The 25,628-nt window shown below is 36.5% G+C and overlaps 2 protein-coding genes across 2 annotated transcripts in view; both read left to right on the top strand.

Annotated features, from left to right (window-relative positions):
* Nucleotides 1–8,430: 8,430 nt before the first annotated feature.
* Nucleotides 8,431–9,396, top strand: LOC128856460 (protein CWC15 homolog). The gene is made up of 2 exons (XM_054091763.1): nt 8,431–8,684; nt 8,747–9,396. The coding sequence occupies exons 1-2, from the start codon at nt 8,554–8,556 to the stop codon at nt 9,339–9,341; spliced, it is 726 nt and encodes a 241-aa protein (XP_053947738.1). The 5' UTR covers nt 8,431–8,553; the 3' UTR covers nt 9,342–9,396.
* Nucleotides 9,397–10,259: 863 nt separating this feature from the next.
* Nucleotides 10,260–25,628, top strand: part of LOC128858008 (maestro heat-like repeat-containing protein family member 1) — a 39,695-nt gene continuing 24,326 nt past the window's right edge. The window contains exon 1 of the mRNA XM_054093903.1: nt 10,260–11,272. Coding sequence (XP_053949878.1) covers nt 11,197–11,272 — 76 coding nt within the window. The 5' untranslated portion in view covers nt 10,260–11,196. The remainder of the gene's footprint in view (nt 11,273–25,628) is intronic.

The raw sequence follows: 25,628 nt of genomic DNA on the forward strand, positions 1-25,628 counted from the left end.
TGCGTTTTTTTAAATAAATGTGTTATGGTAATGCACAATTTAATTTATGAGTTTTTTTTTTTTGCTTATTTTTACTATGAATACACCTCTTAATGCCCGAACACCTCTATGGTTTTAATTCGCATTCAGTAAATTAAAACGCTTTTTAAAATGTGTAAAAAGGTTTTCAATGTTAAGAAAAGTTGAGAGAAGAACATTTAATATTCTTGCATTCACTTAAAAGGAGCAAAAAAATAAATTTGCACTTTCAAAATATCAAACTTTATAAGAATCAACAAATTTGCATTAGGACTGAAATCATCTCAGAGTGACCTTTTTTACATTCCTTTGTTTAATAATGCAGTTTTTTTAATTTACAGTTTCGGCAGCTTTAAATTAAAAACAAAACAAAAAAACACCAAGTTTAAAAATTTTCGCATTTTGGGTATATAAAGCACTACGTTTATAGTGAAGAGCAAATGGTTGGCAACACTGCACAACTTGGCAAACGTGACGTCACGCACTCTTTGATGGGCGCAATCTTGTTTCTATGATTCTTGACTTTGCTCTACTTGCAAATTTTTTTCGACTAATAGAGTGCAATTCGATCATATTTGTGCTAATTCGTACGAGAGAATTATTTGCCACGCGAGCACTCTTACTGTATTGCGAGTACTTTTTCATAGTACCTCTCACTATTCGCACTACACTACGACCAAGACTTAAAGCCATTCCAGCAGCATTATTCGAAAGCTTTTAGAGAGTTATCAATAACCTCGAAACACTAACAACTTCTTTGCTACTCAGATTTTTCTTCTTTTTTCTTTTTGTCTCCTGTTTTCATTAAAAAATATAAATACATTCTTTTAAATTCTTACCGCCCTAAATTTCTCAATAAAAGCACCATTTTAAGAATCCTAAATGCAATCACTATTTCTGTTCGTTTATTTGCCAATCGTAGACACAGCACAACAGGTAATGCACGAACCTGCCGTGAGATACATACATACGAGTAATCATAACAATAATACTACGTTGCCTGTTAGTTGTTTTTATGCCCAGAGCTGCGAAATCACCGAGCCTAATGGCGATAGCTATGAGTGGATATCAAAAGTGCAGTAACGGTTGCTTTTGTGTTGTGTAAGCGAGCTTCCGATTAAGCGAGTGGGAATGCAAGAGATAGGCGGCTCGGCTCCTGCAACTGTTATTGCTGTACTCACAAATATCCATGCAAATCAGCAGCATTGCTTGGCACGTTCACGCGGACGAGGTGTTGAGAGCACCCGACTTTTGTACTGAACTTGACTTTTGGCTGACAGGTGAGTTTGGCAAAGGCCGATGGAGTGAGTTAACCGCCTTGCGAGAGAGCGTTGAAGTGAATGTGAATTGGGCGCGTGAAATTGAAAGGAATTACCTCACCGGAATTGCAATCGAATGCAAAGAACTCGATCACGAACCACTTAACCTGCAAATGACTTCTGTTCATATTACTCGTTATATGTAGCATTGACTGAGGAGAGTTAAGGGGTAAAAGAGGTGCATTATTTGTTTGATTTGTGCTCATCGAATTTGATGTATAAAAATTGATCGATTCGTTGATTGATTTTCGCCATTCGATGTGAGGTTCTGCCCTCTTCTTAGTTGATTATTGTTATCAATGTTATTTTTGTATAAGTTGCGCGCAAGCGCCATGTCGGCTGAATGTTTTAGTGCTGTTAAATGTGTCCGTCCAGGATTGCTCGTAATAATTTGGCATTAAGAATCGTGATGATTATTTTTGAATTCGCTACCGATGTTCTTCTGCGGTTTCACACTTTGGTCAGGAGCAAATTTTTATTGTTTGCCTGTACCACACACACAAACCTACTTTTGTATTAACGAACTCGTAACACAGGTGGTTTGATTGCGGTGAGGTGAAGGTGCCAAGTTTGATTAGGTTGCAAGGTGAGTGGATGCGAGTTCAATGCGCGGTCCAGAAATCGCCACCACATTCATACACACATGTAAACAGGCTTAAGTCAATATGGGCAAAGGTAATAACGGTTGGAAAAGTACATACATACATATGTGATTCTTTTGTTGGTATAAGGGAGTCACAAAATGTGTTAACAAGCTGATAAACTGCAACCACGATGTAATAACCGATTACTTGCCTAATTACGACAAATTTGCTAAGAAAAATGCATTGGCCATTAGTTTCATAACGCGCCTATTCAGGCCAGGGCCATGCTCGAGAAGTTAGCAGGCAGGAAACATACTTAAATCCGACCACCTCATCAAACGATGTCATCTTCAAAGCTTCATTTCCTTAGAATAAATCCGTACCTTAGTTTTGTTCACGAGAAAACGTCGCCGTCCAGCGACACCCGTAGCCGAATGGGTTGGTGCGTGACTACCATTCGGAGTATGTAGTTTCGAGTCTGCGTGAAACATCAAAATGAAGAAAACGTTTTTTCTAATGGCGGTCGCCCTTCAGAAGGCGAGGGCAAATCTCCGAGATTATTTCTGAAGCTTCTCATAAAAAATATTCTCCGTTCGGAGTCGGTTTAAAATTGTAGGCCTCTCCAAGACGTACGCCAGAAATAGGAGGAGGAGCTCGTCCAAATGCCCAAAGAGGGTCAGCACCAAATTATACATATCATATATAGTAATCCAGCACTGTAACGAGTGAAACTGAGTCTTGCTGACAAAGTTAAATATCTAGAAGTAATTTTGTGTAAGATTGGTAAAACCTGGCGTCTGAAACCTGCAGTATTCCTGTGGATGCACACAGCACTTATCAGACCTATCATCTCTTATGCCTCTATGGTTTGGTGGCGATGGACCATGGTTAAGTCCACAAGTCAGGAACTATGCAAACTGCAAAGAAGTATATGTTTATGCATTATGGGTGATATGAGTGCAACCTCCGGCGATGTTCTAAATGTTATGCTTAATTTGCTCCGCTTGGATCTTAAGATACCGCAGGAAACAATAAAAGCAATGTGTAGACTCCATAAATATGGTTTCTGGCACGAAGACGAAACTTCGGGACACAGGGAAATCTTTATGATGACATCTGAGCAGTATCCTCTGTTCTTGGCACCTAAGGACGATCTTCTGCCCGTAGTTTCATTTGGAAAGAAATTTGAAATAAAATTTCCACTGAGTGAGTAATTCAGTGTACCTTCAAAGAGATTTTATGCATATTTTGTTTACCGATGAATTCAATAATGAAAGAGGTTCTGGAGCCGGATGCTACTAAAACGATATTATCAAGTATCATTACGCTATGGGAGGAATGGCAACTGTTTTCCAAACAAAAATCTTTGCCATTATAAAAGTAGTAGAATGGATAATTGAGAGCAGATGGAGCGGAAAACAGATTGAAGTCTTTGGTGAGGTCAGGCTGCACTGAAAGCCCTGGAAAGCGCGAAGCAAACCTTCGAAAATGTAAGAAGAAGCTTAATTCTGTTGCAAGACGGAATAAAATGGTACTTATAAATATGAGTTCCAGGACATCGCGGTGTTCAAGGAAATGAAGTTGCCGATGAATTGGTCAAAAGACGTTCGGTTGATGGTCGGTGTTATTACAGGGCACAATCATTGAAGACCCAATTTCATTTCCCCCTATGCTCCTATGTCCTAGAACCAAGATCAGAGGAATATTACCTGCTTAGCTAAGAGATTTGAACTCCTCCTTAGAGGAGTTGACAAGTTTGGATCTGCACCATGGTGTCGTCAGAGCCGTTATCGCGGCTTGACTATCAGAAAAAATGATAATATCTGCCTCGCTACCACGTTTCCAAAGCATTTTACTTGCCTGGAGGGTGCAAAGACTTCAGAGAAAAACCTTACTCCGACTCCCGATTCCATCTTGGAGCCATGAGTGAAGACAGAGATACCAGCATGTCAGTAGAGATCTTGCCCTCGTTCCAATCCTGCCTTCTTGGAAAGATTGACCTGGCACGACTCTCAAATTCCAGTTTGCGGATAGAGAGATCAGTACGAAGTTCAGAGAGAGTCTAGGGTGTCGCGGTTTCTATTTTCTGGTAAAAAGCACCATCACCGTTTTATCAGAGTTGACTCTGAGGCCGCAACTGGCAGCCCAGCGACTAATTACAGCCAATAATGACCTTTTCCAAATCTCAGCCCTGACTGAGGGAAACGATCCTGATACCCAAAGGAAAATTATCACAGAAAAAATGTTAGGCAAGGAGTAGTCGATTCCGCTTTCATCTCAGCCCACATCTTGGCGAATTTCGTGTAAAGATCTTGGCCTTAATTCTTTGAAGCTCTTCTTTTAATGGGGTCTTCAAGAGATATGTTATATCCATATTGAAAACTTCTGAAAAATAGTAATAGTTCTTGAGAAGTAGTACTCATAAACATAGGAGATTTATTTACTATTAAATTAAACTTTCTCTGTATTCTTCGATCCAAAAGCTGTATAAGTGTAAAAAATACAAATAATATCAAAAATGAGAGTAATGAAAGAGCTTTCATAAAAAATACTGAAAACCTTCTATAGCCTCTAAATAAACTCCATTTTAATGGCATTTTTGTATTATTTATTTATTCTTGTAACTTAAAATACTTACACTGCCTGCCACCTGGTGGTAGAACCAAAATCAGCTGTGCCCCTATTTGCTTAAACAAAACATAATTTTATTTAATAGAAGATGAGCAGGCTTCAGTTTATTTGTTTATATAAATAGTACAGAGTAAGACTAAGGTCTTTTAATAGTACTTCAACAATATTATAAACAACTGGAATATTTTTAACATACAAGTTTCTTAATGAGTGAATGAATCCAATATATTTAACTTAACTATAATAATAAGAAGAAAAGAAGCAATAGGAAAAGAAAAGAAGGATTGATTTAGAAAAGAAAGTCCAGCCTTCACAGTGTCGGGTAATGAGTTCCACACTTTAACAGCGTTAATGAAAAATAGTCTAGATGACGGTAGGTAATTAAATTTTAGAACGATGAATTTGTTGTGTCTGCGAGACATTACTGGTATCAACTTCTCTGTCAGATAGGGAGGAGACTTGAATAATGTAACTTTGCACAAAAATATGCAATTTCTAGCAGACAAATAACTATTAAGGCAACAGCCCAGTAACCTTGATCGCCATGCAGAGATATGGTCATATCTGCCAATCCCATATACATACCGCGTGGCGTTATTAAATGCCACATTAAGTTTATGGCAAGATGTGGAGTCGAGTCTGCTGTATACCACCTCAGAGTACGTAATGAGAGGCATGATTAGCTGGAAAACTAATTTGTGCCTCGTTTTCTCTGGCGTGAATGTTGCAGAGACTCTCAGCTTACGCAATGTAGCATAAATGTTCCCCACAACCCTATTTATATGGTCAGCATATGGGTAAAATTGCATTTTCTTCATACAGATTTGAGACTTTTTTCCCAAAATTTGGGTTTTAGTGAATTTGGCTGAAGGCATAATGGAAAGAATATTAAGATGGCGCCTATCGTGGCACCGTTACTTTGCTCTCAGCGAATTTGACAATGAGTGACGTCATATTAGTACCAGTATGGCCAGATTACCATTTTCGCAACTTGATTTAGCATTTTGTTTTTGTTATTTAGTCTCGGAGTTTTAGTTCTTTCTTCATGACATTTTTCTAGCCCGTTCTAATTAAAAGTGATGTTTATAATTTTGTAAAATATACATATTTTAAAAATTAGTTCAATAATTCACTCAGTTTTATTTACTTTACTTTTTTTAAGATCTGATCGCATTTCCCGCGATTACAGTTATTGTTGGTGTTCCTCCTTCCAGCAATCAAATTTCTCTCTCGCTATTGCAATGCTACCTAGCTTTGGATATAAAACGCACTAAGATGCCCATTTAAAGAAAATAAAATACCAAATTTTTATTGAATTACTTAAAGAACTTTGGATGCGTGACAAATTGTCTATAAAATGTGCGTACAATTTAATTTATGAGTCTTTTTGTTAAGAGAAACTCTTTTGTTAAAAGAACGACTTTTTTGCTATATTTGAGGTTAGGTAACAAGATAAGGTACTCTCTTTGTAAAATTTTCGTTATAGTTTCTTCAGTATTTGCTGGTATTTTTTTGTTTGTTTTTTACTATGAATACACCTCTCGATGCCCCATGGCCCACTAAGGATTGAGGACCGGAAGAAACGATTGCACCTCTATGGTTTTAATTCGCATAACGCTTTTTAAAATGTGTAAAAAGGTTTTCAATGTTAAGAAGAGTTGAGAGAAGAAGATTTAATATTCTTGCATAACCTTAAAAGGAGCAAAAAATTAAATTTGCATATCAAATTTTATTAGAATCAACAATTGTTTCATTAACTTTAAAATCTTCTCAGAGTGACCTTTTTTAACCCTCTTTTGTTTAATAATACAATTGTTTTCACTTTCGGCAGCTTTAAATTAAAAAAAAGAAACAAACACCATATTTCAAAATTTTCGCAGAACACATGGTTGTCAACATTGCACAACTCAACTAATCTGACGTCGCGCACTCTGTGATGGGCGTACTCTTGTTTCTATAATTCTTGGTACAGATCCATCATCGTCTCTAATCCCAAGGCTCTTTCTTCCTTCCCTTCTCCTTTCTCCTCTCCCCTGTATGGCATCACAACGGACGAATTTTCAATATTTGTCCAAGTGTGCCCTAAGCTACGCCAGCCATTTAACCTAACCTGGTACAGATCCATAAGTAAATATAGTCTCAGCTGGTTGTCAGAAAATACCCACAGCTGAGATCATCTGATTCCAAAACGCTCTTTTATGTAACATGGTTGCATTAAAAGATTAAATTTCATAGAAAGTCGTACCAAAAAGTCTAAAAATATATATAAAAATTCAGATATTTCTCAATAAAAAGAATTATTATAGCTAAGAAATGTCCAAGTCCAAGGTATTATTATCAATTTTTTTCTATTATTTTTAATGTTAACATAAAAATTCTAATTTAGTATAGCAATTCCGTCAATACGCTCAAACTCACACCAAGGGTGCCTTAAAAAAAATAGGAAGAAGAAGCGTATTTTGTATTTTTGTACAATGGACACAGATGATCGTTTGACAATTTTCTGGATTTTGCCAGAAAGAGACCGTCTATAACTAGAAAAGAGGTCAGGTTACTCTCAAAACAGCACAAAGTACGATCTTAGGCATATAATCTTGTATTCATAGATAATCTTGTATTTACTGATCTTGGTATTAAGAGAAAGCACGGAAATAAGTGGCTTCCCATAATCGCGAAAAGTGAAAACCAAGAAAACCACGATGTTTTTCGAAGCTGTGTGTGAAAAGACACCTTTTTTCAATAAGTACTGCCAACTTAAACTTCAAAATTAGTATTGTCTCATAACGTTTTTTCCTAACTATTGCTTGTTGTGAATTTCTTTTAACAAAAAGTCTGTCAAAAGACGCGCCTTGATGTTTTTTTAAAAAAAAGCTTGCACAAATTTATATTTTTGGAATTTTTGTTCAAAACACAACTTTTGACAATTTAATGTGAAAAATGTCATCATTTAAATGTACACCAAGAGCAAGCACATCTACAGGTTAAACCCGTCAAATAGTCGATTCATGGATGTCGAGTTGTTGAGAACGTCGAAATATCGATTCAGAAGCGAGTCGTCCATTTTTTTTATTGTCTGATATTCTATCTGTCGTCTCTTTTATCCACGACAGAACCAGCTTCTTGAAATTTGTTCACCAAACTTTCAATTGTCGATTCCAACGATTATTCCCTTTAAAAAACAGCACAAAAGTTGAATACTTTCTACCTCTACCGTACGACAAGTCTGGCGCAAATGACAACTGTTTAAATAAAAAAAATTTTATATCGCGCAAATTTTTAGCTGTGGTGTTTTTTATTATGTCAAATTAAATACAAAAATTTGTGGAATTTAAATATAATAAATTGACACAATTCAAATGTCCCCTTGTCTTTTCGTCAAAAGCTCGAAGGAATATAGAATCAGGCCGGACTTTACCAAATTGAGAAGCAGCTTGAAATCTAAAATTTGTTCTGAAAAATCCACGTGTGCGCTGATAACGGAGTTGCGATCACACCCACCAGCTATGACCACCATAAATTCTATTAAAGGCAACTTCCGCTTCAATAAGGATTAAAATTATTATTAATATTTCAATAGCTTGCATTTTTACTAAGACTTTTTAATTTCACAATATATTTTTCAACCAACAAAAATTCTCTATACAAAACGAAATAATTATAATATTTGTTCTCCCGCCAAGACCATCTGCTTTTTTTTTTTTGTTTATATGTAGCAAAATTCTCATTGCGTTTTAAACGTCAGACCAGTAAATTGCTTTGCTATAACACTCGCAGCGGTATTTACGGACGTATATCGATATTATTCCACCTAGAATACACACCTGTAATAAATTCGCCTTGGAATACACTATTCCGAACAGCTGTTAATATTATTGTGAATAGGCAACTAGAGAAGAAGAAGAGTGAAACGTTTATCCAAAAAGGAAAAAATACGTGCGTAAACACTTCACACAAAAGTTAAAGCGTCAATTCAACATTTGCTTCCAAAATAAATTTACAAAATGACCACAGCCGCACGTCCTACATTTGATCCTGCACGAGGTGGCACCGGTCGTGGTGAAAAAGATTTAAGTGCATTGTCCAAACAATATTCCAGCAGAGACTTACCAGGGCACACCAAGTTAAAATACAGGTATCTTTCATGTATATTTACTGTTATTCCAAAAATAACTATTCTTGCTCTACCCCACACAGAGAAGCTGGTCAAGGTACTGCCGAAGAGCTGCGCAACCGTGATTTTCGCAAAGAATTAGATGAGCGCGAACGCGAAGCACGTCCCACAAAAACACTCCCTTCGATTGTGCGTAAAGCAATTGAAGCCAATAATTCAACTAATAGCGGTGCAGGTGGTGCTAAACGTGCACGACTGGAACAACCAGCCGCGCCTGTAAATCTGGATGCTGACGATCCGATAGACAAAGATAGTTCGGAGGAGGACTCCGATTCGGACGATGAAGATGATACCGCTGCGTTGTTAGCAGAATTGAATAAAATCAAGCAAGAACGTATGCAAGAGGAAACGCGCAAAGAGCAAGAAAAGAAACAGGAAGAAGAACGTATTCGCATGGAGAATATTTTGTCCGGCAATCCATTGATCAATTATGCACCCGGTACAGGCGCAACTGCTAGTAAAAACCTGGGTAGTGATCTAAAAGTCAAGCGTCGTTGGGACGACGATGTGGTGTTCAAAAATTGTGCCCGTACTGAACCAGAAAAGAAAACGCATTTCATTAACGACTCGCTGCGCAGTGAATTTCACAAAAAATTTATGGATAAATATATAAAGTAATGTGTTTATGTAAAATTTTCTAACGTAATAAAATTTGTAATTCATTTTAAGGAAATTGCGGTTATTGTATATTCTATGATCTTTAATTAATTTTTTTTTTTTTCATTATAAAGTGGAGTTTGTGTGATTTGATAGGAAGTTTGCCTGTTTCTTGTAAAATACTGAATAATTTATTAACTGCATATAAGAGCATAATAGCGTAAAAGAAAACATACTATTTAATATGATCTAAGTATATGTTTACCTTGTTTTGAATGAATGAAGAATATTCAGTAATAACCACTACCTAATTTCCTAACTGTATAATATTTATACCATGGAAAAGCTCTTCTTTGCCTAAAATTGCTTATAGGGCATTACTCTAAACCCGACCTAAATAAATTGTTGATTGCTCTTATATATTTAAATTTTTACTTTTTGTGACTTTTCCGGCCAACAAATTAATCAGTTGTTCGTAAAACTTGTAAATCGTTACTGGTTTTGCGTTCTTTGTACTTTTTTTGATATTTTTCACTTTTTAGAGAGAATTCTCGGAAAATTAAGTCACTGGCAAGTTACTGGATAATTTTTACATAAGCAGACCTATTATCAATGGGGTTTCAAAAACTTGCTGGTCAATCCAAACGGCCGAGTTTCTCTTTTCGAAGAAGCCAAGAATCAGTTGAGACACGTGAATTGCAACTTCACCTGAATAAATTGTTAATTGCTCTTATATATTCAAGAAAATACCGAATATTTGTCTTTTTGTGACAGTAGCATTGAATAATTCAAAAAAATTCCTTTAATATATAAGAGAATACCTAATATTTAATAATATGTATTTATAATTGTCTTGTACTACATGTCACCCTGTCCTGAAAATGATTCGTTTGACATTTGCCACTTGACTCTGGCCATCTTAATGGCAACGCAAACAAAAATATTCCAAACAGCTGACCATCATTGTTTTTGCGCAGTATATCAACTTTGTGAGACTTTTGTCTATTTTCAAAACTTGGCCAGTCTTTTGTTAAAATGATATTAAAGCCATTTAAATTGTGATATATTAGGAGGAAAAGAGTACTGAAAATGGTGAACCATTAGTTTTCATCTCCTCAAATTTGCGTGTTCATTCGCATATATCTACTATACAAACAGTGTATCACTGTACCCCGGTAGAGGCTCCACCACCCAAGACCCAATGTGAATCCCAGTGGAGAGCGCAAGATGAGCAAATAAAACTTGCATTGCCAATAATCAGAAGAGAAAAAGACTTTGAACTGTGCAGTTCGAATGAAGTGATTTTCACAATCATACGTAAAATATCGTCAGCGGGGAACAGCAATTCATAGATATCCAAAAAATATAAATGAAATGCCTACAAATATGTGTGTAGTGTAAACAGTGGAACTAAAGAAAATAAGCAAAGCATAAAGCGTGTATAATAAAATGTAAAGTCGATATTCAGGTGGGAATGTGTGTAGCTAAAAATTGTAATTATTGAAACACAGAAAATATTTGAAAGCAGAGTAAACTAGGCAAAAAAAAAAACGTACTAACAAAACAAAAAATCAGTGCTGATTCAGTGCCGCACGGAAGCTTTGTTTTTCAACTGGTACGTTTGGTCAATACGGTTACAAACCTACTTGGGTGTTAGTTCATTATACATAATAATTTGTGATAAGCGCATGCAAATGACTTAAGTGGTACGACGACACTATTGTTTTCGCCAGATTTCGACATTTATCTTTGTGCCAATTAACACCGAAACGCTCGAAACCGTTGCATTAACACACCTGTGGGTATTACAAATCAGCAGCTGAGAGAAGCCACAAAACTGGAGAAGTGGAAGAGAACACGGAGCTCTACGAAAAAAATGGATCGTCATAGCAAGGGGAATGCGAGTGGAGGGGGTGGTGGTGGTCCGCCTGAAAAGCCATCAATTTTGGAAGGTAACGAAAACATACACTTTCGTATCATATCACATAATTTGTATAAAGAAAGATTAATTCTATTTATATATCAAATATTTGATTTGTAAAAGCTTTATAATCAAGACTACAATAATTCCAAAGGCTAGTGAAAAGGCTAAATTTGGACCAAAACTTCAAGCAAGAAAAAGGGGTGGCGACTATTATTATGGCTCATTAGTATTGCTACTACAGCAACAACAACATGGCTCATTAGTACAATAGCACAAGTACAATACGTTATTTGTGGGTGTCTAGTTGAATTTTAATGCATATATAATATATAGGAGCATGGTTATTTAATCTGGGAAGTCTTGTATTTTGCATTGGCAAGCTCGTCTCGGTTGATAAGCTATTGTACATGACAAAACATGACTCTTCACAGTATCTGCATACACAAAGGCCTTTACACGTACGCTCATTAATTCATATGGATTTAAAATTGCTCCCAAATGTGCATAAGAGCTTATATGTGTATATGTAAATATGTACTTATGTATATATTCATCTGTATGTAAATGCAAGTGTAAAGTAGCTGACTAAATTAAGCAAGTATACATCTCGAGTGGACTAGTCCTTTGCCGCCTACAGTCGCACTTGTTACTTGTATACCTCAGCGAAATAAATAATGAAACAAACAGTTTTTTTAAGAAATCCAAATACGTACTTAATTTTTTTTTTATTTTTAATTATTTTTTTTTTTAATTTTAATGTACATTAATAAGAATGAAAAGGACAAGGCTTAGTCAGAGGCCCGAAAAAATGATGATTTTGAATTTTTTTTTTTTTGTAGTCAATTGCTTTTTTTTACAAAAATAAAAGCATAGCATAAATACATCATGTTTCGACTTGACTTTAGCAAAATTTCAAAAAAAAATTAATATTTGCAAAAGTTATCCCTGTTTGTGTGGATCCCGTTTCTCCAGAAGTCCCTTGCGTTGATCATTACAAGTTCTTGGAGATTCATCTACAATCAATCGGACAAGCGAAATTAGTTTTACTAATAGATAATCTTCTACCTGATCCAAGCTTTTTTTAATTAACAATATAGGCCGCCTATTTTCAAATTTTTTTCAGATTTTCGAAAAACCACCGACAAGTGTTTAAAAAAAATCGAAAAAAAATCCTTCGATCAGGCACGAGTTTTTTATATTTTTCAAAAGCAGTATAAATTTTATTGAAATCTACCAAGCGGTTTTTAAGTTACAGTGATCACCAATTCAAAAAACATAGTTTTGAGAAAAACGCATTTAAAGTTTTGCTATCGGTCGGTTGCTTGCAGCTGCTGCTAGCTACTTGCTCTCGAACGCTGCGGAGCGCCCTTTGTTATTTGTTTAATAACTCAAAAAGTATTTGTCGGATTCACTTGAAATTTTCACGTAATAGTTTTAAGATATTATACTTTAAGAAAATGCAAAAAAAAATCCAATTTTTGAAAATTATGACTACTCCTAACCCTTTAATTTTTGTGGTTTTTCCTGCCAACAATTTAATCAGCTGTTCGTTGAAAATTAACGTTTCAACAAATGAAAATTAACGTTTAACTAAAAATCTGAAAGCTTGCCCCGCTATTTATTTCGCACAGCAAAAAAGCGTGTCCTAAAACGATCCCGAGAAAAGAAGGAAATAAAACTAAAAATTGTCATTACCTGCAAAATTGCATTACACTAATGTTACCAGAGCTTAAAAAAGATTTGTTGCGCATAGCTTTGGGATTAAGGGGACCCAGTGGTCGAGAAATTTCAAAAAATCATTTTTTATTTTTAGTATGTATTTTTAGTATTTTAGTAAGTATAGCATCTTAAGAATGTACTGTGAAGTTTTCATTCCTAATATTATAGCTTCTACAGCCCATTAATTAGGTAGAGAGCTGTCCGCGCGCTCCTGTACCTCAAACTTTACACTTATTTATCTCCAAACGACTTATTTCGGCCTGGTGTTGTCAAAAACTATACAACCGAATCGTCTATTTTAATATGTTGTTCACAACATCAATGGCTATCGCACGTACTAGAATCTTATTATTATTTCGTTTTTTTTTTTTATTAAAAAAACTGAAATAAACCCTATTTTTAGAAGGACAAATTCAAAACAGCGCCATTTTGTGAATTTTTTTTATTCTAGTAGCGGGGCATACCTACAGTCATACTGATTATTAACTTTTTGGTTTTCGTGTTTCAGATAAATAGAAGAGTCAAAATGGACAATACCGTCCAGGTCCAATTTTTCGGGAGGGTAAACTTCAGCGCCATTTTTAAAATTATTAAAATAAAAAAAAATATTTTTTTAAGTTAAATAAAAAGCCTAAAAAATTAAATTCATTCTAATTCATTTTTTTATTGTAAAAAAAAATTCCTAAAATTACCATACATTTTCGGGACCCCTTAACAAATTTCAGTTGTATAGATTTTAATCTATTTGCTTCATTATTAATTTCGCTGTGCTATGCAGACATAAATAACTAAATATTTCCCGAGCAAATTTAGCTCATATGCTAAAAATAGGTTTTAATTTAACTAAAATTTCTGTATAAGATATAAAATAGTCCATAAAATTAGAGGAAACAATCGCAAATTCTACCCTAGAATAATTCATAATTTTTGTAGTTTTAAACTTCTCTTCTCTTGATTTATAATTGTACAGAAGTATAAGAACAACCTAACCTGTAAGATCAAATTAATTTCGCTTTTGACATTCATAAATCCAAACACCATCTGATAATGGGCAGTGCCCGAACATTCCAACCAATCAATTTCGAGTCCGCGGTAACGAGATATTCAGGGCTTAAACTGCGATTAGTGGTGCGTACCTTAGCCATAACCGTAACTATAGCAATCAGCTGTGCTGATCAAACATATGGGCATCACTCTAAACGGTTATAGGTGCCACACTATAATGCCATAACTATAACCGTAGCCGTATGTATCTATTGAATTTTGGTTTTTCCCCGCAACCGTAAGCAGCTGTGAAATACTTTGCATTTGTTTTGTTATTTGCCATAAAAATTTGAATATCTGAAATGAAGAACAAAAAATTAATTGACCTGGTAGAAAATTATCCGTGTTTTTATGACAAAATGCAAATGTTGTGTTTATTTCTACTTCAATATCAGCTGTTTATAGTTACGGCATGACTAATTGACAAATGCTGTAATGTTGCGGCTATGGTTATAGGTACAGCTATGGCGTTACGGCTACGGCACCACTAATTGCAGCTAAGTACCGTCACTGATTATAACCTCACCATATGGTTCAATATAATAAATCGAGTTGCGATTATTCGTATGGACTATTGAAAAGCGTGCCTCTATTTGGAATTCGCAACGCACTTTTATCTCTGCCACGAGTAATGTGTGCATATTAAGTATTTTTAATGACTGCGGCCCCTCTCGATGCTGAGTCACTGCACTATGTCTATATCAATATAAAACTCATGCAGAATGTCAGCTCAACTACGTGCACACAGCCGCCAACATACAAACCCACTAATCCGGATATCATTAAGATGTCATTATCATTGTTATCCGAGGAAGATTAAGCGTTTTTAAGTGCATACATACACACACATATTTACATACAAAGACTTGCTGCTCTTATCACAAAACAAACGCGTCGTTCTTGCTGGCCAATAATAACAGAAATTCATATAAGAAACAGTTATGTTCCAATTTTAATGGAGAACATTTTTTATAGAGGAAAATTTAAACACATATAACCATCTAAAAAATGTATCTGTTTATATGTATGTATTATGCATATATTGGGTAGTCGAAAAAGTTTTTTGGTATTTCTAATCAAACTTCAAATCATTTTTTTTTTATATTTATAATGAACTTTATTAAACCAAATATGTACCATTTTGGTCGACCACCTTTTGCCATTTTTCTTCTAGAGACATTATTCCATCAGTGTAAAACTTTTGGGGTTTCTCGGCGAAAAACTGCGACAAGTAATTTCCACAGGCTTCTCTTGAAGCCAACTTTACTCCATTAAGGGAGTTCTGCATTGACCGAAACAAAGGGTAATCCGATGGTGCAAGGTCAGGGCTATATGGTGGATGCATCGAAACTTCCCAGCCAAGCTCTCCTAGTTTTTGCCGAGTCATCAAAGATGTGTGTGGCCTAGCGTTGTCCTGATGGAAGACGACGCCCTTTCTGCTGATCAGTTCTGGCCGTTTTTTTCGATTGCTTTCTTCAATCTCATCAGTTGTTGACAGTAAAGTGTAGAATCAATCGATCGAGCAGGCTGGAGCAGCTCATAGTGGATGACTCCTTTCCAATCCCACCAAACACACAGCATAACCTTTCGAGGCGTCAATCCTGGCTTTGCGACCATTTGTTGAGCTTCACCACTCTTGCACCATGACCTTTTTCGCACATTATTGTCGTATTTGATCCACTTTTCGCAGATGTTAATTCGGTCCATTAAATTTTTCACAGACAATTCATGTGGTACCCAAACATCGAGCTTCTTTTTGTAACCAGCCTTTTTTAAATAGTTCAAAACCGTTTGATGATGAATGCTTAGTGCCTTGGCGATGTCATGACAGCTTATGTGACGGTCCTGGTCAATCTTTTCCATAATTTCATCAACTTTTTCAACGATAGGTCGACCGGAGCGAGGTGCATCTTTCACATCGAAATTTCCAGAACGGAAGCGAGCGAACCATTGTTGTGCTACACGAACTGATACAGCATCATCTCCGTAAACTTCACAAATTTCATTGGTGGCTTACGAGGCATTCTTCCCTTTTTTATACAAAAATTTCAAAATATAGCGAATTTCTTCATTATTTTCACTCATTTTTGAACAGCTATAACTTTTTTTCTACTTCTCCGAGTTTAATTTTTTTTGGTTAAATGAAGCTTAAAATGTCACCTTTCTAACAACATATGATATGACACAATGTGATTGGTAGCACTGGAGATAGATGACTCCAACGACATCTATTGACAAAATACGAAAATACTTTTTCGACTACCCAATATGTTATGCATTTTCTGCCATTTAACGAATTATCGTAATTTTTTATATGGAGAAAATGCAAAAGAGCGCCAGCGAAAAGAAAAAATTCAAAAATCAACGCAATTTTTGAGGTGCTTCGAATTTGGACCCTTACCAAAATTCAATGGAATATATTGTAAAACACAGATTTTTTTTAAACATTCCGACTAAAAAGTTCGAAAATTTGAATTTTTGTAAATTTTCTACAAAGTTTGAAACTTTGAGTTACATGGTTTTGTTGTGGTGTGCACTATACTTTTATAAAACAAAAAAAAAAATATTCCAAACTTTGCAATTTGTCGCGGTGCGATTATTGCAAATACAGGTCTACTAGGTGAAGTCCAAAATAAACAAGACTGGCGTCGTAAAAATGTTTTTGATGGTGCCATCCTTTTAATGAGTTAGTGCATTGGAAGTTACATCCCTAGCTGACTTCCAGTGAAAATTTGGTGACATTAGATTCAGTGGAAGCGTAGTTCTTGCGTCTAAAGTGTCAGTATGTTTGTGTCATCGCTACAAAAATGAGTTTCGAACAAAGAGCTAATATCAAATTTTGTTTTAAAATCGCTATAACGTTTACCCACACATTCGAATTGATGAAAAAAGTTTATGGCGATGACTGTTTATCTCTTGTCAGAGTTCATGATTGGCATACACGTTTCAGAGTTTGTTGTGAGAACATAAACGACAATGAATAGGATGAATGAATGGGCCGCCCAAAATCAGTAATCGCCGAAAACTTCATCGAACTTGTTCGTAAATTTATCAAAAATGAACCGAAATCATCGTTGAAATTCATGGAATCGGAGTTGAATATCTCCAAAACATCGTTGTATCCCATTTTAACTGATCATTTGGGCTTACGAAAGGTCAGTGCTCGTTTCATTCCGCACAAGTTAACTGTGGACCAAGAATTGCTCAGAATTCAACATTCGAAAGACCTCATTAAAGAGGCGAGAAAGACGAAAACTTCCTTTCCAACATTGTAACTGGTGATGGAACGTGGTGTTTCCCACATGAACCTGAAACTAAGCGTCAAAGTGCCGAATGGAAGATCCCAGACAAGTCACCACCCAAAAAATCGCGTTTGGAGAAGTAAAAAATCTAGTCCATGCTCAGTTGCTTTCACGATTCCTAGGGAATTGTCCACAAGGAGTTCGTGCCAACGGGCCAAACCGTCAATGTAATTTTCTATCTTGGCGTTTTGAAGAGTTTGCTGCATCGCATTCGTCGAATTCGTCCTGAATACTGCGAAGTAGGAAGCTGGCGCTTATTGCATGATAATGCACCATTTCATCGATTCACTCTTGTGACTGATTTTTAACTACATAGAAATCGCTTTTGAACTATCACTCATTCCGCGTATCCGTCTGATATGGCTCCCTGTGAGTTCTACCTATTCGGAAAATTGCATTTGGCCATGAAAGGAAAACGTTTTGCGTCCGTAGTGTCCATCCAAAAGGCTTGTACCGACATCCTAAAGGACATTCCGGCCAATGACCTGAAACACGATCTCGAAAAGCTTTTAGATCGCTCAAAACAATATATCGAGGCCAGAGGGGCCTATTTTGAATAAATAAATCGAAGTTATCAGAACAAAGCTCCTGTCGTATCTACATATTTTAGCTCAGTCTTGTTTATTTTGGACTTCACCTTGTACTGTTTCAGCAGAGTTTCGCAAATAGAAATTTGGTTCATTAAAGTTTTTATTTTAATTTAAAATCTTCATATGGCATCAAAACCAGAAGCTTCCTTTTGCATTAAGATATTTTGAAAGGGTGCAAAACTGTTTGGTGTTTGTTGATAGATGGTGGTCTGCTTCTCTGGAAATATCATGGCTACTTATGTGACGGTCTGCCTTAATATCTTGGCTTCTTAATTGGTTTTTTTTAGCAAGATTGATTGTTGTTGTTTTTACTGTTGTGACAGTTCATCAAGCCCTGCCAGTGCGGGGTAGTCACCGATCGTCATCGTCTAGCTCATCAGTGAAATGGGATTGTTAGGTGAGCGAGTTTAAGAGGGCATGTGAACTGGTGGTTAGTATCGTGCGGTTTACCGTCACATGCATATAGTATGGTATTAAGTATGTCGGGGTCGATTCTGGATAAGTAGAAGTTTGACTTGTTACAATATCCAGAACGTAATTGAGTCAAAGTTACGCGGATCTCACGAGGCAGCTGAAGCTCTTCATCTGCGATGAGTGGCAATTGGACTCCGATGACGGCATTCGGAGGTTGAGAGTTTAGGAAGGTGGTAAGGGACTACTAATGAATGTCGTTCAATGTCTGTCTGATCAGGCAGTAGATCCAATGGTTGTAGGTTGTAGGTGTCTGGTCGTAAATTCCGTCATTGTCATTCCCACGACTGTCGGTTCTACGTAGCGGAATGACTCGGGCTTTTTTCCGACCAAGGGTTACTGCCCCAGTAAACTCGCCCTGCGTGGTGCGCTGAACCGCACCTAAGTAAGATTTGTCGGCAATAACGGTAAATTGTACCATTTTTTATCTATGAATTATCACTTTTCAAAAGCGCCAAAGTTTTACCGGTTGCGATTTATACTCGTATTGCAAGGGAAGGCATTTAAGTTTAAAACCGCGTATCGGATACGGCACGTTTTAAATTATGAGTAATTATTATAAAATTACTTTTTCTTCTTCTAAAAAAATCTTCAAAATTTAATTATTAATAACTGAGCAAAAGCAAAAAATTTTTTTTTTATTTATTTTTTATTTTATTATTTTTTCTTGCAAATAATATATTTTATTTGCATTTTTCATAAATTAGCTGCCTACAAATTCACCCTCATACAAATTTGTATTGCTTTTGTAATCCATGTTTTTCCCATTGTGCATGACCGCTCTAACAAGCGAATTATCGGTTGCATAGTTGAGTGTGACTCACAAAACAACTTTTTATTTTTATTTTTTAAATAAATTACATATTTTAAAGTTTGTTTACTTTTGCCATATTTACCTTCTTTCTCTTTCTTCTTGCAATGCACGCAAGTCAATTTTCTTTTTTTTAATTCGATCCCCACTATCCACTATTCATAGGCACGATATGCCTTATTTACCCCACAAACCAAAGAAAGTCGAATAAGCGAGTTAGTTGCTGTTGCAGCTGAAACTTGCCGAAGTTTTTGTCATTTCGGCGGCACTATTAAAAAATGTCTAAATTCATTGGCCAATGAATTTTTCTCATGTTTTTGTTGTTGTAGCAGCATAAACATTCCCCATAGCTATACAGGGAAATGGGAATGCTGCTGGAGTCATAATCCTTGGTCGAATATAAATCCGCACATTTCCCGTAACGACGAACCGCCTGCTGTGTGAACGACTATTTGCTTTCATGGAGGTATTTAGCGGTATGTTCGTAGATGCCCTCTAATGTGCTTAGAAGGCGGCACATTTCCTGCGGTATCACCCTACAGAAAATGCGTGTAGAGTCTATAGAGATCTGTAGCTTTGTCCAGAGCGTCATGCTACTTCAGCACCAAGTTTGCGTTGGAGTTTAAACTGGACCTCTTTATGCATTTTCTCACTTCACTGTAAACATCCTTTCATTTTTCTCTACTCCAGCAACTCTATAAGTAGAAAGGCGTTTGCAAATCTTTCAACACCTCAACTGGACCAACAAACTACCCAAAGGGGTTGTGTTTTTCAACGGCAATTTTGTCTTGCTTACTAAACTAAGTAAATAATTGACATCAAGCATGTTTGGGTACCTAAAAATTTTAGGTTTTTCTAAAGACATATTAATGTTTGATTCGATGCTGGATGCCGTTGGAAAGAAGCTAGTCCTTGGAAAGAAGATAAATATTGGTGGAAGATCACTATTGTCGATGTTTCTCGAAAAATGAAGGACTCATTTTTTAAAACGGCTTGAGAAATTAAAATTCGATTATTGCCTTAGTAATAGAGTCGGTGTACATTTGCTAGAGTAGAGTCTTGCGTTAAAAATCTTTCGTGAAGAGATTAGCTTAAACAGACAGAGAATGTCATTGTCAGAGGTTCAGGCAACTCATAGCCTTCCCCATGGATAAACTGAGATTGCTCTCGAGATATGATCCACTGACTCTTGTCGTATCTGCGATCAGTCTCGGTAGACTCCAGCATACCTTCTTCCCGAGCTATAGCGCGAAGAAGGATGAGAAATATCGGCAGAAAGAAAGGCACATACGCTCAGTCCAACCCAGCTCTATCTAAGTTTTATTAAGGAAACTGGGTTTGGATGAGTTACTGTGATGAGTAGAGAGCACAAAACACCGTGAAACCTACTCCACTGTCATGTTTCCATAGTAAGAAGTGATCAGTTTTTATCCTAGCCACATGAAAAAAAGTGGGTAAACCGAGCAGAGATCTTAGCCAGATCCGACATAATATTTCATATCTACGTTACGTCCCCCATCTTCGCACTTGTAAAGGGTAACCAGATTGGAGGTACTTTTTTCAATAGGGCTTTTTTGACAGATCACGCGTCACTTCTGTCAAACTTAATACATCATTTTTTCAGTATTCATTGACATTTCATCATGGAAAGACTTACGCCTCAGCAACGTTTACAAATCGTACAATTGTATTTCGAAAATGGATGCTCTGTAAAAAGTGTTCATCGCACGCTCAGGCCAACTTATGGTGTACAGCGATAAGGCCCATTTTTGGCTAAATGGCTACGTCAATAAGCAAAATTGCCATATTTGAGCGGAAATGCAAACCCGAAGCCATGCGATAAGAGCCATTACCGTTTAATGCGGCCTATGGGCTTGTAGGAATCATCGACCCATATTTCTTCAAAGACCAGGCTGGCGCCAATGGAACAGTGAATGGTGAACGTAATCGCCTCATTATAAACGACTTTTAGGTGCCAAAAATTGATGCCCGTGATCGTCACAACATTTAGTTCCGACAAGACGGCAATTTATCTCTCGTCTCGTACCAGTGGAGTGGCCATCAAGATCGTGTGGTATCACACCTTTTTTTTGTTTTTTTTTTGGCGGTGAGGTTGGGTTAAAAATGCCTTCGCACCATATAGTAACCGTCGCTACTACGTGTGTGGTGATTCCACTAAAAATATCCCTCCTGTTCTCTTGAATTTTTCCCTCCACCCCGGAACTGTTTCCGCATTGCTTCGAGGTAGAGGGCCAAGACGGCGTCCTAAGAAGAACACTTACTTACTCACCCTGCGTCCAGGGTCGCCTGTTTTGAGAAACCTATGCTCAATGCTCTTCAGCATAGCTTTCCATTTCGCGCTTCTTTTTTCGGATAATATCCTCCACAAAATTTGCGATGGCATTCCATTTTTCTTCGTCTATCATCATTTTCTCGATAATTTCTTCAGGTGTAAATACACCAATAGCTCGTTGCAGACCTGTTCTCTCTACGTTCCACCTCTCGCATTTAAAGAAGATGTGCTCCGTATCATCATACTCAGTATCTCCATATATGCAGTTTGGTTGGCTCACTTTTCCCATTCGCCACAAATACTTGCGAAAGGACCCATGTCCGGACAAAAACTGTGTGAGGTAATAGTTAACCTCACCGTGCTTTCTTTCTACCCACTTTTTTAGATCGGGTATTTCTCTCGCTGTCCATCTACCATACCGTGGTACAACTCCTTTGGACTTTTATTTTTGGGGGTATGTAAATGGGAGTATCTAAAAGTTTTGTGGATAAACCAGCTTCGATTGAGACATTGGAAGCAATATTACTAAAGTTATTCTCGAGATACCGACCGAAGTCCTCCAAGGAATCATTCAAAATTGGAGTTTCTTACGGATGACCGTATTACAGCGCAGTTGCGGCCAACATTTGAAAGGGATTGCCTGTAAAAAATAAATTTGGACTTTCGTTGTTTTATTTCAGTTTAAAATCCGATATCTCTAAATTGATCACCCTTTTGTTGACCTACAAATAACGAAACCTTCGATAGCAATAAATATCTTAGTACCATTTTTTTTGAAGAAAAAGGTCGTATTTGGTGGAGTGCTGTGTCCACGGATCTAGCCTTGCAGTAGAGGTGTTGACTATTAGACAGCTTTTTCAAAATTGATTTCTGCAAAATATCTACATATCCAGCAATATTTAGAATTTTAAGAAGAAACGAAACTAGGCTTCACGGCCTAAGTGGCATGCTTGAGCCTTTTATATAAAGTACACACCAAACTTTTAGCGCTTTGGTTAGTTGGGTATATTTTATTGAATTTTATGTACCCGAGAGTATGTACTGCATGTGTGTACATACATACATACATACATACATACATATATGTGTGGTTTGCGTATTTATACGCAAATTATTGGCCTGTCATTCAATTGCCGGCAGGTCGCCCACTGCCATCTCACTCTCTGATAGATATTTTCCGCAGCTTTTCCGCCGCTTTCATGCGCATCTCGCATTGTATTTTTAACACAAAAACAGGTAGATTTTATTGATCCACTGGCATGCGACAATTTAATAAAGCTGTAATAAGCACAGCTTATGCTTTCACAAAGTTTTCCATATCCCGCTTTGTTGTTGCTTGTGCGTATTTTATTGCACGGCTCGGTTGGTTACCTGTTGAGCTTCATTAAATTTTCTTGTGGTTTATTTTGTGTATTAAAACAAGAGTATGTACATTTTACTGTTCTGTAGCATGCAAATGTAGTAGTGGGCTGAATTTGTTGATCGTTTAAAGGTAAGCTGCCGCGTAATTTATGTGCGCGTCTTATCTGACTGAAGTTGGGCTCTATTTTTAACTGATATGCCCACATTCTAGTGGTTATTTATCTATGTATGTATGTATGTAGAAATGAGTTTTTAAATTCTCTTTATTTAGCTCACTCGACTTCTGCATAGCATCGCAGCTATAAATAAATTAGTTTTTGTGTATTTTGATTTTTTGTGTTTCGATTAGCCTTTTAAGTTTTATTGGTACTGTAATTATCCGTACTTGAATTTAAACGTAAAGATTTGTGCATGAAAATATTGTATTAAGTTTTTCAAGTATTCAGTATCAGTGCAAGCCGATGACTCATATTAGCATATATTGTATGTATGTATGTATGTATGTATTTATGGAAGCATGTGGAATGACCAGCGTCCATGCAATAATGCGAAAATTAAAATACATGCATACATACATTTGTATTTACTCCGAAACAATCATTTTCAAAGTGTTAAATTCATTGTAAAACCATGTGAAAAGGAATAAATTGCACTATGAGCCTTCAGTATTTGGACATGAATCAAAATGCTGAAACTCCAAAAATTTCAGAATAAAAATAAATTATTTTCTCCTCTAAAATAAGGTGCGTTTCTAATCATAAACACCCCTAATTATTCAAAGTGTTTAATTTACAGATTTCAGAGGAAAATAAAAATTTGACACATCGATTAAAGTAACAAAAGTTCGTCCCCTTAGTATTAAAGTAGCCTATACATTTTTTGATGTTTTGAGAAAATGAATTTCAAACTTTTTGTCGAAAGTAGCTCTCACTCAAATCTTGTTATGTCTGTAAATATTTATTATTTTTTCACTGACGTTTTGACCCACTTTGTGGAACTAGAATTTGACAAAATTTTGACCACATGTAAAATCGACGATGGAGAATCCAAAAATTCAATAAAAAAATAATAGCCTATGAGCACATAGGCTATTGTTATACTAAGGGGACGAGTTATCTGTTTCATTACAGAATTTAGAACTTTTTTTAATAGATAAAGAAAATTTTTAGCAAAAACGTATTTCCAGGCGTTTCAAAATGATAAGACACTGTTTAGTTAAAGCGATCATTTAACAAAAGTATAGGTACTTTTTTCACATTTTTTTTCTGTTGTCTAGAATATGCAGGAAACATTTCTCTTATGTGGGTTTCTGCGCACAGGAATATAGAGTGAAATGAAATTGCCGATGAGCTTGCCAGAAAGGTCTCGACAGAACCGGCTTCAGCTGTCCCCTTCTCAGACATCGGTTTCCCCCTTGGCCGTCGTTTAAGGGAAACTAAACAATTTCTTTCTAATAAAAGCGCAAGACAGATGGAGGTCTGTCTCATCGTAGATAAGAGTTTATTAAGTAGAAAAACGTTACAATATTTATGTTATCGCACAATTTACAAAATATGATATAAATCTTAATTTTACATCATTATATTTGTATATTATATTTATCACAGGTTTGGTTTTTTAAACGATTTTTTCTTTTTTCGAAGGAAAAAACTACTATGAAAAACCTCCGCTTTACATCTTACATGCTAGGGTTAATCTATACGCATTTAAGTACCACGGCCTAATTGAACATTAAGAAAGTTCAGTTATTAGCAGATTGTCCGAAAAACTGGAACGAATTTTGAATCTTTTAGTCAAATTTTGTATTTGATCTGACAAAATCTTAGTTTTTGATTCATCATGAAGCTTTCTGGTGGAGAAATGCCATGGGAGTCGTAGCATCATTTTGAGTACCTTATTTTGGCAGATTTGCAGTTTCTTAACATGCAACTTTGCGATATTACTCCAAGCTGGACAGGCATATAATATTATTGGCTGAAATATAGACTTATAAATTATTAGTTTATTTTCATCATTTAACACGTTCACGCCGGCGCGTACCACCGGTGGCTCGCACAAGTCTGCTTCATGGGGCGGCGCGTACCACCGGTGGCTCGCACAAGATTGCTTCATGGGACGGCGTGTACCACCAATGGTACTTTATTAGACGGTACCTATGAGATGAGAAGCCATAAACGACTACCCTTATGAAAAAATTTCGTTTTATATAACCTGCAATCGCTTCCGATAGAGCGAAAAGATGTAAACGTTGCCGTCGGTGGGCGAAGACCATGAATAACAGCGCCGGCGGGAACGTGTTAAGCCTGAGCGTCTATTTATTAGGGGATATAACATTTTAATCGCCAAATTTACTTTCTCTGTCTCATCGTGTGCTATTTCAAAAACACCATGGCCTCAATACGATAGAAACAGAACGCTTAAGGTGATGTGAATCCCCTGCCATTCAATTTCCAAACTCATTGCGGTGTTCACTGTGTTCAGCAACTTTTCTAACGGTGATTCAACGATTGTCCAATACCATTTTCTTCACTTCATCAATTTTTTCGTCTGTTGTTGAAGTGCTCCGGCGTCAGGCGCGCCGGCACGCTTTTCGTTGTTCACATCTTCTCGGCCTTCTGAGAACATTTTGTACCACCGATAAACGTTGCCCAAAGTAGCTTCTCCGTACGACACAGTCAACATTCGGAATGCATCCGTGCACTTAATTTCGTTTTTCACACAAAATTTGATACAGGTTCTTTGATCCATCTTTTTGAATAGGTAAAAATCGAAGACGAGCCGAAACACGTGCA

Source organism: Anastrepha ludens, chromosome 3, assembly GCF_028408465.1.
Source record: "Anastrepha ludens isolate Willacy chromosome 3, idAnaLude1.1, whole genome shotgun sequence".
Taxonomy (NCBI): domain Eukaryota; kingdom Metazoa; phylum Arthropoda; class Insecta; order Diptera; family Tephritidae; genus Anastrepha; species Anastrepha ludens.